The following is an 18733-nucleotide window of genomic DNA, read 5'->3' on the forward strand; positions in this document are numbered from 1 at the left end:
TATACGGACTCAGAAAATAGCAAGTAATATAAAATCACTGCAGTATTTATTGACTAAAAAGTATTTTTAAGCATGATATGGGAGAAGTGCATATAGCAAATTAGTGTATGAAAGTGCATGGTATTGTCAGAGTGAATTCAGCAAAGCTACGTTATGTGCCACATTGAAAGTAAAGATGCATTTTCTTTGTTATTATCCTCATACCTGCATTTTATAAGATCTTCTACATTAGGGTGAAAATAGCTTTGTCAGTCACATTCAACTAAAAGCTCTAAAGAATTAGGTTTTTCTCTCAGTGTCTATCTAACCTGAGCCTGAGTGATTCTAAATGTAATACAATATGATACATTTTACACACTTGCAAAAACATTTTATTACAAATTACATTGTATGGTACGATATAACACGATATGTAATTTTAAGCAAGACTATATGTATGTTAGCTTTTCCAGTTTTAAAAAAATGTAAAAAATTAAAAATTTGCAACTTCTTAAGAAAATAGCCTGGACATGTACAGAACACGCCGTGAGAACTCTCACTTTTAGCTCTTATATGTTTCACCAGTGAATTTTCCTCTGTCATTTCAAATGATTACAGAAGACTGGTCTCTGTCTGAGTCAGTAACCGCACATAAAAACAGTTCAGTTTTGTGTCAGAGTCCCTGCACACAAGAACGTTTAGAACAGGTTTATGGGAAAAGCTACTGATTCGGTGACACTAACGATTTGTAATTGATTGCCATTGAGAGATGCTTAATTTAATTTCTTTTAAAAAACCCCCAAACACTAGGCATGTTAGCATGGATGAGTTAATTATTAACACTATTTTAAAATAATGCTGAATACTGTTGTATTTTTCTTGGTAGGTCCTTATTTGATATTTCTTTCTGGTTAGGGAAAAAAAAAAGTATTTTCTGGTTTGGAAGTATTTGGGTTTCTAAAACATGTCGGGTGGGCTGTCTTGTAAACAGTTTTATATTTTCAGTTAAAAACAATATAAAATACATGAAACGCATTTTTTCCACATGAAACAATTGCACTTCCTTCCTGGTATACAGGATCACCTTTTCTAATTCTTCACCTTTCACAGAAGTATTTCAGGATATTGTTTGCTTATGTACAAGAACTCGTAGCCCTCTTGGAAGGTTTACTGCAAAGGTGACTTTTTTTCCATTAAAGCATGCTGAAATTAATTTTGAGCTGGACATAGACATCTCCTGCATTTCTGTTCCCATTTTAACTTCCTTTTCTTGCTCTTTGCTTTGGGGGGATAAAAATAAGTTATTTTCCTCAAGTTTTCTTGCAGTAATGGATGTGATGCTGAGCTAAGAGGAAAAATAGTGTAAACGAAAACACTTCAAATTTTTTAGTATGTGCAAACTCTTCTGCTAATGTTTACATTTCTTCCACCTAAAGACTGAAGAATTTGTGTCTTACTGATGCTGCAGGGTATGCAATTTCAAAACCAATTCTTAGTAAACCAGTTTGTCACATGACACGGTATGACTCAAATTATCTTAAATCCTTAAAAAAAAGAAGACAACAAGATTCCCACTCCCTGGCCAGTTCTAGCATGAGAAATTTTTCCACAAACGGTCATTCTAGATGCAAGTTTAATGACAGTAGCAAATACTTAAAAGGAGAAAGTTGCAGTTCATAATTCAGAGCAGAATTTTAAGTGTCATTTAGAAAAAAAAAAAAAAACCCACAACAAAAAACTAGGAAAAAATTGTTTCACATCTCTTCCCTAAGTGTGTTGGTTAGCAAGTACAATTAATAGATTGAGATATAAATTATAATAAGTTGAGAAACTCATCGAGAAGCTTAGTAAATAAATAGCATTTAAAATTACTGCTCCTTCCAAACAGGTTTCAAAGCATGATGCATACTACAAATTTTCTGGTGCCTTCTGCAATAGTGTAGAGGTTTTCCAAAGACTGTGTTACAAAAAGATACTAAATTATGGCAAATATCAACAATCCGTAGAGCTTATGATTGTTCTGTTTGTGGGGTTGGGTTTTTTTTCTGTGCCAGAATGTGTCATTTAGACCTTTTGGGTACCAAAAGACTAAAAGTGAGATCTAGGACAGATGATTGTCCCGTAGCCTTGACCCTGTCAGCTTGATGTGGTTAAAGGCTTGTCCTGACTTTGGGAGGTTTCTAGCCGCTCACCCGTTGGAGATGAGCAGCAAACTTGTTCGTCTGGTGATGAGGACACAGCTAAATTAGAAATCATGGTGCGGTGTCGAAATTTGATAGCTTTGAAGTCTACATTGCATGAAGGCAAATATACATATAGTCACATCTTAGAGATTATTCTTGGTCTTGGACCACATGAAAAATTGTGCTTTGTCCAGGATATATGTGCTGAAAACTGCACTCCCCGATCAACATGGATTTGTAAAACTGAAGACCATTGCAAACATAAGGCTTGCTTGCTTTTTTTTTTTCCCCTCGTTGTTGTTTAAAGACAATAAACCAAACCCCCCAAAGGCTTTAAAACAATAGTGATATTTAGCTGTGTACAGGATGACAGCCTACAGTTGAACAGGTTAGAATGTGACGCTTTCAGATCTAAGGGGAGGTGGGGTGGGGGAATAGTTTTACTTTCCATCTTTGTACAAATTTCAATTCAGGTTTTACATCCCACATTGGTGAACTGCAAATAGAAGTTGGCAAGGTATTATCTAATGCCTTGCTTCTGGACATTAGTTTATAGGTACAAAGGCCTTTTTGGTACATACGGTGAGAACTGAACGCTGCCAGAATGGTCAGAACTACATTGGCCGGTAACACTGATCAGTCTACCAAGATCCTGTTATAGACGATTGATAGAACTCCAAATATTTTTCAAAGAAGGCCTTGAACTCCACATGTAATGGACTTGGGTTAAAGGAACCAGAGTTTCCATCTTCCATGCTTTTTTGATTCAGTTTTGGATTTTTGCTTGGGAGTTGAGGAGTAGCTCTCCTGAGAATAAGGCAAAGGTGCAACCTGAGTTTCCTCAATAGGATGAAGTTTTCTCAAAACTGGCTGTAGTTTATCTTCTTGCTGTTTAAAATCCAATTCCACGCTAAAAATGGGAAGAAAAAAGCAATTAGTTACTAATCATCATGATAGAAAGATTTCAATTAAGCCAATGTCTGACACCAAAATACAAGTGCTTAATTTATGAAATTCAAATACAAAATAAATGTTTAAATCAGACCTCCACATTTTTTACATCAAAAGTGAAGGGGTGGGGGGGGGCAGGAAGGTCAAAAAAAGGACATATTGCAAAAGAGAAATAGGAATGGGATTGTGCAAACTTCTTCCTGCTGTTTAGGAGGGCCTTGAGGATTATGGTAGAAGTGCTGTGATGTGACTGAAAACTAGAAATACTACTTTTTCCCTCATCTCTGTAGAGAAATGCTCTTTCAGAGGGCTTCCAGGCTCAGTTCTTCCTCCTGCCCACGTGGTCTGGGAGGTTTGGGTGGCAGCTGGGCACCTGCAGCCTTGTGCTTTTGAGAAAAGCTGATGGGCTGGCCATAAGCAACCGGGCTGTCATGGCAATTTCTGTACCTTAGCTGTTTCTTGCAAGTTTTACCATGAGTTAGGTTAGTTTCACCAAGCTACTGTTGTATGTATATACTCATATACATGTGGGAAAAAAAAAAAAAATTAACAATTCTCTTTTACAGTGCAACCTTTTAGCATATGCTGGCAGCATCTAAACTTAGCCCTGTAATGAGGATAACAACATAAAATCTACTTGGCCCCCACTGTAAATGACTGGTGAGACAAACATCTCATGATGTAGATCCATTTACTTAGCTGACTGTATCTTTAGGTAAAATCGGTAAAGTGGAAAGAACCTGTTTCAGTAGTAGCTAGTGTGTACTTGCTTGTTCCATTTCTACTAAAATTTAATAGAAATAAGGGAAACACTCATTTAAATATAAGCTTGCATTCAAAAAAAATATACTGAAGCTCTGAAGTACGCCTCCTGAATTCTAAACACTGTCGGCTACAAAATCCTGCCAGCAATTAAGTAACATAACAAAGATGAAATGACAACCCTTATTTCAATAGCGTGTGCTACAGATCGTTTCAAGTTTACCTTATAAAACAAAGGAACCACATTATAAACTTCAGGAAAAGGTTAGTTCTGTCTGATAACTCGAAACCGAATCTAGGCCACTTAAAATACCCTGAAACGTCATGGTTTCAGTTGCGTTTGTACAGCAGCTTGTGGCCGAGTTCTGCACCGAGACTGTTCGTCCTGTCTTGTGCCTTACGCTGCAGTGTGGCACCCGCCTATCAAAGGATGAACTTAGGGCATAGGGTAAAGTGAAAAGGGTTTAGACACTGCAGTTAATTTATTTCTTCCCTACCTTTTGCTTGATATTTTAAGTCTAACAGTTCATGATTGAGGTGAAGATTGTGTGTGAATGCATCTGTTGGGGCACTTGAGAGATTGCCCTTTCCCCTCTCCACTGAGGTTTCTTGGGATTCGTGCTGACTACCTTCGCTACTTCAGTGCTCCATAAATATGAGGTTATTGTTCCTGGACATCAGTTCACTTCTAATAAGTATTAAATATGTTTTCTGTGTTATTTCTGCTATTGCTTGTTTGGCATAAACCACTACAGAAGTTAGGTCTACTTTTTCAGGCCTCACGCTCCCGGTGTAGCTCATCTAAAAAGAGATTTTTAAACTTTTGTTACTACTACCCCTGTCTAGCTTACGGCAAGTGGCACCCCACCTTGAATGCGTGCAAGCGTACAGTACAGAACACCTGAAGTCATTTCAGAGGAAATTCTCCAAGTAAGCTGGAATAACAGAAGTTATGGGAAATTCTGGTGGACTTCAGTGCTACAGCACATGTAATACCACCTAATACCATCTGCTGATTTAGCTGGATTTTATTTTCCTCTTAGGGCGGGGGGAGAGGGAATCAAAGATGCTAAGAGAAGTTTGGGATATTTTTGTGCTTTGGTTTTTTGAAGAGCTGAAGAGTCTGCCTATAAGGACTTCCAGTGAAGCCCTAGAAAGGGGTGTGGGAAGGCTGTAAGGTCTTTTTTTGCATCTGGCTGTGCCTAGTTTAACTGTTAAATATGTTCTGAACAAAAGCGTCAGCATTTCAGTGATTTGGATTAACTTTCTGATAGTGGAGGAGAGAGAAATACATTTGGTAAGAGTTCAAATTAAAAAAAGTATATCTTCCCCACCTCCATGTTGTTAAGCAGAAAAAAGACATTCCAAATTGAAGAAGATAATTTTTAAAATTTCAGCTCTATGCTAGAACTACACCTATGAATACTGAATTTTCAGGATACAGCTGTGTTGGGTATCCTGTTAGTGCAGAAGCATGCTACAAGCCTACTGATTAATCTAATATCCGTCCTTGTTAATGAAAGAACAACGACATCGTCAACTTGATAACACATTCCTGTTTGCAGTTCAGCTAGCAAAAAGCAGTTGGTTAGATAAGTGCGGCATTAATTTTGTGGTAAGATTGGGATATCGGTTGATTGTGAATGCCCCACCACATAAATGCTTTCAGTAATACAGGGAGGGAATCTTGTCATGAAATAGATTCTTCTCCAAGAGCTCTCTAAATCTCATTTAAAGTGGCATGCAAATCTGTGCAGAATTTGGTATATATTATAGTTGGTTTGTTTCTCAGTATAAATTCTGGAAAAAAACCCCAACAAACCCATGTTATTATCATTTTCTACTGCATAAAACCATTTGCAGCACAGTTCAGACCATCTTTCAGCTATTTACATGAAAATGAAATATTTTACTTCTGAAGAGTATAAAGAGGATTAATGAAAACATTCATATTATTTCAGCATTTATAACTGTAAATTTTGCAGAATAATTGATTGTTCTTTATCAAGATCAATTTATATAGCTTTGTAGGGTTTTTAATGTAACCGCTCCTTTCAGGCAAACAATTTGTTTGCTTGCAAACTTAGATTTCAGTGTATACGTGTTTGTGTTGCAGTAACAAGACAAAAACCTTATTCTGTAATTTTTCCCATATCTTTCTAAATTAGCTATAGCTGACTTTCTTTTTGGTCTTTATGTCGAAGATATGAAATACTATTAAATTCAGCTAGTGTTATATATTTGTGTGACTTCTTTATATTTTTGTTATAGAGCTGGAGATGCTCTCTACAGACTGTTCCTCTAGCTTTCCAATTCTTGCATTCATGAACTTGGTTTTGTCACCTGTCACAGCTCTGACAATTTTGTTTTGCTTAGTGCTATTTTTGTATCCTGTGTATCTATAGGTTTCCTCTCAAAATGACCTTTTCTTGAAATATTCTCTGTGCCATGTGGCTCTTTTCACTTTCAAACTCCGTCTTGTTTTGTCTTTTCTTTAAGCCTCCCCATAACTCCATAAACTTAATTAGTGCAGACTTTATGTTCTTCTAGCATTATGCATGATGGAGGTTATAATTATTGGCTTTGGCAGAGTTTTCCCTTAGATGAAATAATAATAATATTTTTCAACAGACTGATAATTGTGAATAAGCTCTACAAAAACAAGAGATGAATCTAAATATTATATAATGCTGTTATCACAAACATTTGCCTGACATATCCGATTAGGACATACTAAAGGTTCACTTACCTACAATATTGCCAGATTTGGAACATTGGGTTGGAGTTTCTCCATGTTCAGTGCCTGTCTCAAATTTTTGCTGTGCGTGAAACTCCAGTGCAAATAGGCTGTTTTTGTGAACAACTATGAGCAGTAAAATTTTTTTCTGTGATAAATATGCTGGTTTTCTGTTTTTTCTCCCCAAACCCACTACATACTTAAAAGATTTACAACAGAAACTTTACGTTTTAGGGCAGTTGCCTGTGTATCAGTGTTTGCACAGATGCCACTCCTGTGAAAATTTGGCCAAATAAAATCAAATAACAGACCTTTGAGAATTTTATTTTGATGTGCTTATTAAACGCAAGTGAGAACTTTGTAATTAAAATCTCTGAAATTCCTTCACAGTGAGACGGGTTTAGTCCAGGACTGATCAAAAATCTCTTTGCAATTGCAGCTGTAAGTTAGGTTTGTCTGTGCTTGACTGAGCCCCAGAGCAGAGGACCCTGAGCCTGCTTTTTCTGTCATCTTGTTTTCTGCTAGGGACTGATACCAGTGCAAAGAGAACCCAAAATGAGATTTTTTTTTTTTTTTTTTTTTTCTTCCTTCGTTTCCCATTTCCCAGATCCTGGTGGTGTTTGTTGCACAGCATGGACGTGCACTAAACTGACTGAGGAGCCTCGATGAAATGTGAATCATGATCTAATTTTGTCTCTAGGACGGCCCGCTGACGTGCTATGGAAGTTGGGTTTAGAGTAAATGAGGCAAAGTGTTGCAAAAAGGTGGAGGGTGACAGTGGGGCAGTTGAATGCTGCCTTGAAAACTATTTTTATACGTGTTTGTTAATTTTGGAATTGAAGTCAGTGGAAACCTCTGTGGGGTTTCTGTGTTTGTTTCACTTTGGGCTTAGTGTCCCCCAGCCTTTGCTTTTTGTATTTGTGAAATGGAGTTATTGTGTTCAGAAAACAATGAAGATGTGGATACTGTAATAACGAGTACCCCAGGACAAACTTGGAGCAAAACTATTTTTTAGGCAGTATATGAATCATACTCAGGAAAGAAAGAGAAAATACACTGAATAGCTGCTCATCAGTAAAGGACTGTGTGCTTGCTGCCTGAAACCTAGGGGAGAGGAGTAAAAAAACTGCCGGACTTTTCTAACGGAGCACTGACGGGGCAGCAGCGCCGATCAACGCGGGGTTCATTTGGCCTCCAGCCATTCTCGGGGACCCCAAGAAGATCCCAAAGGTGCCCTGGGGTTTGCGCAGCACGGTGTGCCTGGGTGTCCATGCAGTATATAACACGTGTGGGTGAAACGCAGTGCTTTCGAGAGGTGTTAGAAGCATGTCCGTAGGGCCCACCGTAGGATAAAGGCAGTGACGTAGAGCCAAGGTGGGCAACTTGGACACCTCGCGGCACGCACGCAAGGTGGCCAGCTTGCTCACGGTGCTTCTTTCTGGCTAATCCCATTTTATAAATCATAGTGCTGTGGATTAGGGATTGGTGTGGTGGATTTTCTGGCTTTGGCTTCATGTTTTTTTTTAATGGTTTTGAGAATATATGTTAATGAGTTTATTTTTTGCATGCTGGCAGTAGAGCGAACTTTTTCTAATTTTGTTGCTGTATAAGGGACTGAAAACACTTTGAGGAGTCATAACCATTTGGTTTTAAGCATATGGACTGTGGGAGGTTATCTAGCAACAAGCATAGAAATATGGATGGGGTTTCTTCTTTCTCTAACATAGTCACATTATTAACATGAATCATTTTAAGACCATTAGATGCTAATGATTGGATATGTTGTGTACTTGTAAGATTGCCAAATCAGAATAACTCCGGTTCAAGACCGGGTTGCTGGGGGCTTTGTCCATTTGTCTCTTGATACCGTGAAGGATGAAGCTTGCACAGCTCTGGGCAGCCTGTCCCTCTACTTTCTGCCTCAAGGGAAAACCTTTCTCCTTCTACTCAACCTGAGCCTTTCTCATTTCAGTTGACACCCCTTCTGCTTACTTTTTTTATTACCTAGTTTGTAATGTTAAGGCCCAAATCCTGCAAGCATTTGTAGAGCTGCATAACTCTTTGCATTTAATTAGGCTAGGCGAAGCAGGAATTAAAGAATATCATAGTGTCTCCTGGGTCACGTTAATTGGATGACATGGCATTAGTGCATGCCACCTCTTGGAAGAACAGGATCCAGATAAGCACTGATCACTCAAATTAGCTTAATACACTTTTAAGCAATCTTTGTTATTTCTTATTTTAACCTGAAAATCACAAATGTCTAGGATCCAAACCATTGCCAGTGTTAGCGAGCCATTAAGATCCATTTTAACTACTAAGCATCTTACAGTCTAAAGATAAGATGAGAAAGGATGTAAATTAGTGTGTAGGAAAGAAAAAGATGATGAAAATTAGTATTTTCACCATTTAGTTACCTGATTTTGCTATACTGAGGCTGTCTTAAGAGTTTTATGTCTACTTGCCCCATTTTCACTTTGTATTGCCATATTTACTAATTTTAATAATTATCACTGTATTTAACCTTTACAAGTGAACTACTTCCATGTGGGCTCTGTGCTGCCTACTTAGCTTGTATCACCATGATTTTAATCTGTTTACTTTGCTACTTTTGTATTAAGAGTTACATTTCATAGATTCTAATAATATATTTTCTGTTGAATAGTTGGAGTACACGTTAGAATAACTTCAATATCAGAGACAGAATTGAATACTGAAAGCCAGCATAATTGAGAATTTCAAAGGAGGGAAAAGTAGCCAATTCAGTGGTTGATACAGCTTTGAGTAATTTTCCCCCCAAAGAATTACAATAGTGTAGTGTTAATTTGTGTGTTCTCCCTATGGAGAGATTGGTTAGTGATGTGATCTAGTAAAAAGTTTACTTCTGAAGCTAAAGCAGCCTTGTAACAGCTCTTGAGTACTTCTGACCTTTGTGACTAAAGGGAAGTCTAGCATGAATTCTTCAAGATGCTCCTTCATGGAAATAATTCATGATAAAGGCTTAAGAATAATGCACAAAATATTAAACAGAAGACTCATTTTCTCATACAGATTTCTGTTCAAGGATTAAAATTCACACAGGATGGTAGTTTAAACAGGAGTGGAAAGGGTAGTTCCACGAAAAGGTAATTAGAGAATAAAACAGGCTGTGAAGATTTTAGTCCACGTGGGTTTTTGGGTGGTTTAGAATTGGTACAGTTTCTGCATATCAATGCAATTTCTTCTTAATAGCAAGATTTTGCTAATTTCAGTATTTAAGTTGGCTTCATCCTGACAATATACCCTAATAAAACTTATCTTCTGTCTTTAAAAATTTCAATGGTGAATCTACGTTAGTTCGGAAAAGACAGATGTGAAAGTTTGTTTGTAAATTTGTCTTTTAGATTGTAGAAGACGATTTTGAAACTGGTTTGTGACCTTGGATTATGAGATATTGGTACTAATGGAATAGGTTACTATTTGACACAGATTAACATTTGATAAAATGGTTGTTTATTTTTACTACTTAATCACATTTTTTGACTACTATTTTAAATACTGTCTGGAAATTACTATAAAGACATGATGCCGAATACTTCTTACTGAGTGTTTCAGACTATTGCTATGTAGCTGGGACTTTATACTCAGGCTTTAAAACCTAGAGCGATGGTGTTGCCCAGTAAAAGTTTTTCTGCTGTGTTTGAGCCCAGAGCTCCGTAAGATGCAGCACAGCTGATCCTGTCCTTACCAGAATCCGAGTGACCGGAGGCTGGTGAAGCCTTCGGGGTAATGACTCAAGCCTTTCCCTCTCTAAAGCCTAGCAGCTAAAGAGGTATTTAATTGGGAGTGGAAGCAGCGAATTGATGTGTGCTGCAGTAGGGGGATGCAGTTAACATGCTTCATCTCCTGCAAGGGAAGAAGGTGCTAGTGATGCCTGTGTCTGGAATTTCTGTCAAGTTCTTGAATGTATTTGTCATAGCAGAAATAAATAGAATTTTGAGGGAAATGGGGAATCAAATTTAGATGTGTTTCTTTTCCTATTGGTGTTTAGAGCAGTTTTAAGTTTTTGGTACCTTGCCTTTTTAATAGTGTTTAATGTTTGATCAGTTTCCTATTTATTAAACAAAAGAGAAAGTAACTTGCTTTTCCTTTCTTCTTTTAATAATAAGTAGTATTTTTTTTTCAATATAAAGACAAAATAATATAAAATTAGATCTGGAATCTTAGCAAAAAAAAATTAGATTTCATATGCAAAACAACTGTATTCTCAAAAACCTATTCTTAGAATGTTTACTAACAGTATCAGCTTTTTTGATACAAAAAGCAGCGAAACCCCCTTAAAGTACAACAGTGGTGTTTTTGTCACCTTCTACACTGTCTCCAGCTTTCATGCTATATCATATTAATATTCTAAAAAGTCATCATGAGGGGGAAGTATTTAATTACATTGTTTGTTTCTGCATTCTAGCATCTCTTCTGTGCTATACCTGACATTAAGGATGCAGTTGGGTGGTCAGTAGGGCAACTGAATCCTTCCTCTAAGATGCTCTTTCACTGCAGTTTAAAAATAAAGGTTTGAAAGAGCTCTGAATATTTTTTAATGTTACTACGTTCAAAACTGAATCATATTTTAAAAAACCCAACAACGTCAATTATGGAAAAGTTAAGGTTTTCTCTTGAAATTATTGATTTGTCCCGTAAGGGTATTGCTTATATTGTTCTTAAGTCTCCCCTATCTACTACTTGGGTGAAAGAGCTCAAGACTGAGGAGGGTCCAGAAGAGGAGCATGCTGTAAAAGCAGTCAGTGGAAGATGCAGTAGGTCAGACAGGATGATCCTGCTGGTCTGACACTGACATTTACTGACAGCTTGCAGGGTCCAGTGCCCTCAAAGATACCGGGGTTTTCAGTGCATCTTGAATGGTTTAATCTGAGTTTTAATTTCTGTTCCTAAAAGGTGTTTTGTTTTAAAGAGAAATCATGTAATTCTATGCAGCACTTGTCATGCAAACCCTTTGCAAAGGTGCGGTGTGTATCATTGCATCTAGATTTAAGAGTAGCTTTAGCATCCTTACTAATGAATTGCTGCACTTCTTTCAGAGGTTTCAGTACTGCAGTATTTGACTTGTGGAGGAGCAGAAGCTCCTACAAGGCAGTCTGTCTTAGGGGTAGCTTTATCAGTGAATTTCTCTTTTATCCCTTCTGGCTACTTATCTTGTCTTGGTAATTCGGTCTTCTCATAGTTGCCCTGTTCTGCACTGTCTTCTGGTTTTAGACTTCTTGCCTGCAGCATATATTCTCCTAATCTGTTACAAAGATGAGCTGATTTTTGCTAAAACTTCCCCTGGAAACATTGCTTTAGGCAAATGCCCAGCATTGATAGCTTCAGTCCAAATGGCTATTCTGGTGGGAGATAGGGAAGAGCTAGACCTGCCTGCTGCACTGTTAGTCTGTCGGTAGGGAAACACTTGAAATCTGCCTTTCTGGAGTAGTTTCATTTGCAGTGAGTGTAAGAGGCAGAAACTGGAAGGTTCCTTAACTTTAAATCTGCTGACTAGAAATCAGGATTTAAAAAAAATTCCCATTGGATTTTCTTAGCTAATGAAACAAAATAGTTTCCCTGATAGAAATGTGCTATATTGTGCCTTCCCAGGCTGCCCTGAGCAAGAAATTGCACAGGGGTGAGCTCAGAAAAAGGGAGGTGCAGTAGGCTTTGGTTATTGATATGCTTCTAAGCATTGCTCTAAAGGACGAATAAATAAATTACTTGGAGCCTTCCCCTGTACAGGACAGCTTCATTCCCTTTTCTAGTTAGCTGGTTAGTAGAAAAGATGGAGTTGAAGTTTTCTATCCTTTTTTCCTTCACTTCTAGGTAGCTAGGAGCTGATGTATAAATAGCTCCAGGTCTTCTGCCTAAATCAGAGACCGAGTAGAGAATTGAGGGGTGAAGGGGGAAATCTACGCTATTCAGACCTAGCCAACATTTGTACCTTCATTATAGTTTGTATCTTCACTGTAATTACAGTCATCTTTATACATTTTCATCTGTGCTATGCTGCCTGATTTGCTGAAATACTCTTAACACTGAGATGCATTTGTTTTCATCTCAGCTGCAACGCATGAAAATATTCAGTTGTTTTTTTAAGACTCTAATGGAGGAGGACAATTAAGTTGTCAGTATGGAACACATCATCAGACTCATGATGGCTTCATGTCATGCCCACTGCCTGTCTGTTATTCCTTCACTGTAATATAATACATGCCAAAATGGGTCTCTTAAGCAGCAGTATCCTTTTACCTTTTGCACCTGATCTGTTTCTAGTGAGCAAACCCCAGATGTTTCCTTCTGGAGGAGAGATTACAGCAGGTACAAACAATCTTTAACAAAACCTTCAAGCAGTGTGTCATTTTTAGTGTTTGACAGCAATGAGCAAACCTGTATTCCCCTTACTGCACCGTACACCACAGCAGGTCTGCTAAAGGAGCTCTCTGTACACATACAGCAAGTTGTCACTTGTGTGTTGCGTGAAGACTGCAAATGTCTCATTCAAAGGAGTTAGTGGTGCTGTTCGTGTTGGGCAGGACGTATTTGCCATGCATGTTTTAAAACTTCTTCGCTAATGTAAAAGTACATAAAAGCCTGGGTAGTAATGTCATTTTACTGATAAAACTGTCTGGGTTGAATCTGTATCTGGTTCTCTTAGCTATACAGCCTCTCTTAAAATTACTTCCCAAGTCTAGTTGTTACTGCTAGAAAAATAAATGTGAATTATGTTTACTTGTTGGACAGAAAATCCTGAATATTTCTAGCAATGTGAAAATGAAGCTCACACCTTGTAACACTTCACATGCAAGAGCTACAGCAGTACTACTGACCATAATCATCTATTTTTGATCTGAAAATTTTAGACTTAGAAACAGGTGTCTGTTGAATTTCACTAATTTAGTGAAGTTAAATTTATGTTTTGTTTTTAAACTGGTTTTGTGTAATTGAAAAATCAAGGCTAACAATTTATCTTGCATTAGTGAATAAATCATTACTTTCACTCAGGAAAAAGTGGGAATATTAGTATTTATAACCTACCTATAGATAATACATGCACTGTTCCTGCATGTGTCGCAATTAGCCGTATCTTGACCAGTCCGATATGAAAGCCTACAAAGACAAGAACATGAGGTCATTAAAAAGTAATTTGTTTTAACATGTTTTTGCCTTCTATGATTCTTTTTACAGAAATCAGAACTTGAGGAATTTTTTTTTTAAACTTTAATATTGAATACAAAAATCTAGCCATTAGGAAAACAGGATCAAAAATAGCATATTCAGCTTCACTGAACAATGGGAAGATGAAGTTATTTTGGAAAAAGAGTCCTTCATAACTTCAAAGAGAAAATAAAAGATTTATTTCCACTGTACATTGTAAATTAAAAGGGAAAACAACAAGGCAACCAAGTTATGTGAACCTTTTTTCCTACCTAAAGCTGCTGTGTACCAAAGTGATGAACCATCACTGTAAATGGATACGCTTACAGTTTCCACAGATGTGACAGTGCTGGTTTGCTGGTGGTTTGTTTTTGTTGGGTTTTTTTGTTTTGTTTTGTTTGTTGGTTTTTTTTTTCTGCTTTCTCAGATACAGGAGGCTTTTCCTAGTTACTGCTGGATGTATAGAACGCAATAATGGAAAATGGCATCTATTTAGAAATTTTGTCCCTCAGCAATGAGGTCTGAACGTCTCTTGCAGTGGTGTTTATGTCTTAAAAGGAAGAAAATGTGATTTAAATAACACTTCCTATACTCACCTAGCCTACAGCTATTCTTTGTCACACTTCGGGTTTGAAGTCTGTTACAGCAGTGTCTCTGAATTTACCTATGCATTGTGTGTGACTTGGTCAATTTGAATTAAAAAGGGTTTTTTCAAGGTATGCAAGTACTTTTTTGTACATAGAAATTTATTTAAATATATTAAATTAAAAAGAACACAATTGCCTACCTATCAACACAAATGTTCTTGCATGCAAATAAGTTTAAAATTAAAATTCCTAAGTCAATTTTTATGTAGTTATACTTACTCCTTTTTCTGTAAAATCACAAACTTAGAATCTTTTATTTTCCGTTTGTGTAAAATACAGACTAGTATCTGCAAAGTTTCTTCATAGTTGTTTTTAAAATAAATGGGGAAATACCTCATCTGTGGAATTTTGAAGATGTGGAAAATAGATCCGGTCAGGATTACTTAAGGGAATGCTTCTGAAGTCAGGTTCCTGCAGCCTGGGACCTTCCTTACCCAAACAGTTCAACTAATTGACCTCAAATAATTCAGTGCTGGCTTTGCTTAACAGGGGCATCTCTGCACCTTCCTTGCCCTTAGCTGGCCTTGCTGTGGGGACAGAGCACTGCGTTCTCCGCTTCCCTGACACCGTAACAATAACGAAAAATCCAACATATGCAGAAAAGTGGACTTAATTTTTATGTGACAAAATATCAAACGTATATAATATAGAGTATTAATGGGAAATGATACACAAGCTGTTTAATGTGCCGTTCCTAAGATGGAAAATCAGCATCTCCTAAATGCTGCAGGCTATTTGTTTTCTTTGAAAACAATAATCTGGTCCTGTGTCAGTTTTCCTTACTATTTCAAAGGCTTGAATATTGGTTTAAAAGTTTATTACATCGCTTCTGTATTTCATATAGACTTTTAAGAAAGAAGAAATTTATCAGTGTGAACTTGAAGGCAGAGAGTGAACCTGAAGTTAATTAGACCAAGTGTGTCTTCACAGGTGACATTTCTACTTCCACTCTGATTACTTTGATATCAATCGTTTGGGGGGGTGTCAAGGCAAAGAGCTCTGGGCCTGTGAATACAGCTCCTTGGCACAGTGGTAGCACAGACAGAAGTTCATGTAGGATAAATCTACTTTTTTGTTATAAAGACTTTTTTTTTTTTTCCTGAAAGCAAAATGCAAGGTAGAATTCTTGCTGTTCTAGTTGTTTGTTACTTGAAGAGGGCTTGGAACACTCTGGATTTGAAACTTGGTATCAAGTAGTAAGTCAGTGGCCTCAAATACTTTTTATTCAGAGGAATATACTCAAATCACCTTGATTGCTAAATTTTAACACAACAGCAAAGCCAGATGTGCAACAGAACTTCTACAAAGCGGAATTTCTATATTACATACTATTCCTTATGGGGAAAAAAACCGTACTGGTTTATATTTGATTATACTTAATTTTATGCTCTCTAAGAGCAAAGTAGTATCTGTTTTTCAATTCCCCTTTTAAAATCTTTCGGAAGTTGACATTCAAATTGTCACCATACTATTAAACTTGGACTTGTAAAATGCTTTTTCCAAGCTATTGATCAAATACTAAAAACTCTTACTAAAGATACAACATTTAAAGTTTACAGATCAGTTGATGAAGGCCTTTATTTACTGAGGACATAAAGGGTAGTTAATAATCGCCTTTAGAGGAATACAGTACAGTTGTGTGAGTGCCTCTTTATAGGTAAAGGCATAAACACATTGCGTCGGGTGCCAGGTTAGGTTTTAGGTGGTGTTTCTTTTAAAATTAATTTCCAGTTGCGACATTTTCATTCATCTTTGTGCACCTGCAAACTACCATTCAAATACACAGTTAATTATCTGGCTTGTAGACTAACCACCTCCTCCTCTCTGCCAGTCTCTCCTGTTCCTGCACAGTGCTGCAGGGTTTATTCTGTTCATGTTTGGCCTGCCTTGCTGCTTTGCTGTTTAAGAAATAATTTAATAATAAGGGATTTTTAATAAGTTTTTCAAAGTCCAGTGTTTACGAAAGCAAACCATAGCATCCAAGTTCCTTATCCTGCTTATACCTGTCCCTGTTATGCTGGATTGCTGTGAGATGAGCCCTATGACAAAGAGTGACAGTGACATCTTCTTTGTAGAATCCCTTAGGAAAATGACTGGTTGTATTTAAGGGACATGCCTGGTGCTTTGAGGGATTTGCTGTAAAAGAGCAACGTTTCTGGTGGCAGTTGTAAAAGCAAAGTGGCCAGGTCATCTGTTTACAGTGAATCTTGGCAAGTCTTTATTTTTATTTTTCGCCCTAATTGGGGTGTTTGAGAACCGTGACTTTCACTGGGGGACTGTGAAAAGGTGAGAATTTTTTTGTTTGGAAGAGGAGGGAGGATGAGGGGTACTCCTGTGTGTGCTGAAAACTGTGAGTGGAGAAGAGGAGGGATAAACCAGAGCCCCCAGGACAAACCTGCAGTAGTGGTGTATCCTAGTCGTAGCCCACACAATCTGGTACAGAACTTCGAAACACTTCAGCAAGAAGTCATATGGGATTAAACACCCAAATAAATGTATAGCGGTGTTAAAAAATAATACAGATACATCTCTGAATCCTTACCTCCCCAGTATGCTCACACCCATAAACCAAATATGTTTATGGTCACTATCCTAGTTATTGTGATGGTTTATCAACCAGCTTCCACCAGCGCCATGCCCATCTTAAAACAGTAATATTTTAGTTGTGATAAACTCACCGAATGCTGGTAGGCCGGTTAGTTATTTAGCAAAAGCCATACTATCTTTGGTCTTAATGTGGATGTGCCAGTTCAGTCATGAACTATAGTCCTCCTTCCATAACTGGCAGTGGTTTTGATCTCTTATTAAAAAGAAGACATCATAGACACTTTAAGTTAATAAACTGTCTTTCTCAAAATAGAGTTTTCAGTATTTTATTTAAATTAGTTTCTAAAGCATGTGATGATCTTATAATGCACAATAATTCCAGACTTTCAAAGACTTAAAAACATATTTCCTAGGTGATGGTATAAGGCAGACTTGTTAAGCTGATGAAAATGGTCCTTTGATACAAGTATTTAAAAATCATATGATTTTTTGGATGATCAGTTTGAAATCCTGATTTCTCAACTGACACATTCAGCACTGCTTGGTTTTAGCATCATTGTCATTCACAAGCTCTACTGTTTATGGTGATACATTTTTTTTCTAGTTGGATGTAATTTATGATGAACTTTTCTTAAAGCATCATTTTCCTTACTGAATATTTTTAGCTTTTCAGAGGTGATTTTCTTTTCAAACTACGGATTTAGTAATGTGGCCTTCTCTGAACCATCCTGTTAGTTAGACTTCTTTGTAAGCCCCAAGAACACTACATGGTGTCACAGCGTTTGGTTTCCATAAGGCAATTTGATAGCTCTTCAGCCATGACTGTGTTATGTGAGTGTTAGTACAGTATAAATTCATTATTCATATATAAATTAAACTCTTCATGAAAGAATTCCAGGGGTTTGGATTTTCGCTTTCTTGTTTTCACGTAATTATCTACATAAGCACTTGCATGGAATTCATCTACTTCATGCCAGCAAAGATTTTACTATTGGCGTAGTGTTTCCATGTAAATCTTGGGCAATGAGGTTGATGCGCAGTGCAGACTTACTGAAAAAGAGAGCTTGCTGGCAGTGTTAACTGCTAGCAACAGTTTGTGAGCACAGTGTGGATACCGGATTCAGGAGAGCAGAGTTCTGGGTGATTATGCTTTCCTTGTGAGATGGACTATTTTGAATAAGCTGCTTTTTTTTTCTCCTTTTAAAAAATAATTTTAAGGGTATTCCAGTGTAGAAGAGCTCAGGCTAGAGACCAGTAACTTTTTTCTTCATTGGTAAACCAGTTGGTTTTTTTGGTAAGAATACAACCTGTAAAATGTGAAGTTTTTCACAAAACAAATATTCCTACAGAAAATTTTTTTTCTTTTTAGAGAAATGAAAGTTGGTTTTGGTCTGTTGTAGATCCAAAGTGGAATATTTCACTTTGTACTGAGGGAGATGCCTGGGAGCCAGGAGTTCCCTGCAAGCTGTGACTCCCGTGAGCAACATATTTCACGTAAAAAATAATCTCAACATTAAGCCTTGCAGCTCCTTTTACCAATCCTAACATCTTGATTTTGGGAATGCCTCATCGATTTAAGTATAAGAGTATTACATTTCATAACTTGCTTCAGTCTCTCCCTTTTTTTCATTCGTTCTTCAAGAAGGTTAAACTCGATCACCGCTGACCCGTCTGCCGTGTACGCTGGGGCACCTCTGCTCCGCTTCCCTGCCTGGATGTGCTTCTCGTGAAGAAGGAAATCCATC

General features: G+C 37.3%; 2 protein-coding genes across 4 annotated transcripts in view; one reads left to right on the forward strand and one right to left on the reverse strand.

The window, feature by feature from the left end:
- Positions 1–18733, forward strand: part of DOCK1 (dedicator of cytokinesis 1) — a 313031-nt gene that overhangs the window by 102677 nt on the left and 191621 nt on the right. The gene's annotated exons all lie outside the window — the stretch shown is intronic.
- INSYN2A (inhibitory synaptic factor 2A) overlaps positions 25–18733 on the reverse strand; it is a 49952-nt gene continuing 31243 nt past the window's right edge. The window contains exons 3-4 of one of the 2 annotated variants that reach the window (XM_069797211.1): positions 13675–13746; positions 25–3072 (exon numbers count right to left, since the gene is read on the reverse strand). In XM_069797211.1, the coding sequence (XP_069653312.1) occupies positions 2889–3072; positions 13675–13746 (256 nt within the window). In that variant the 3' untranslated portion in view covers positions 25–2888. The remainder of the gene's footprint in view (positions 3073–13674; positions 13747–18733) is intronic. The other variant, XM_069797212.1, reaches the window with a different exon arrangement.

The sequence above is a fragment of the Haliaeetus albicilla genome, chromosome 11, assembly GCF_947461875.1.
Source record: "Haliaeetus albicilla chromosome 11, bHalAlb1.1, whole genome shotgun sequence".
NCBI lineage: Eukaryota > Metazoa > Chordata > Aves > Accipitriformes > Accipitridae > Haliaeetus > Haliaeetus albicilla.